At 18.6% G+C, this 242-nt stretch overlaps 1 protein-coding gene across 1 annotated transcript in view; it reads left to right on the plus strand.

Moving 5' to 3' along the window:
* Positions 1-224, plus strand: part of LOC102681252 (general transcription factor 3C polypeptide 1) — a 9,829-nt gene extending 9,605 nt beyond the window's left edge. The window contains exon 9 of the mRNA XM_031512854.1: positions 12-224. Within this exon, the coding sequence (XP_031368714.1) occupies positions 12-190 (179 nt within the window). The 3' untranslated portion in view covers positions 191-224. The remainder of the gene's footprint in view (positions 1-11) is intronic.
* Positions 225-242: the final 18 nt, after the last annotated feature.

Genomic DNA, 242 nt, shown 5'->3' on the forward strand with positions numbered 1-242 from the left:
TAAATATTTACAAATTATGGTATATATGTTGCTATATTGTTTAATATTTATTAAATATTTTTTCTTAGAAATTGCAAATAATGATTGGGCTACTGAAGAAGATATTTTTCTTGAACCTACAAGTGGAGCAATGTTGAAGTTTGGAATATTTTTAAGTACTAAGATGTATAATACAGATTTTATTTCATAATTAGTAAAAATTGAATTATTTATTAAAATTTAAAAAACAAATTAAATTAATA

The sequence above is a fragment of the Apis dorsata genome, unplaced genomic scaffold (genome assembly GCF_000469605.1).
Source record: "Apis dorsata unplaced genomic scaffold, Apis dorsata 1.3 scaffold_517, whole genome shotgun sequence".
Classification (NCBI taxonomy): Eukaryota; Metazoa; Arthropoda; class Insecta; order Hymenoptera; family Apidae; genus Apis; species Apis dorsata.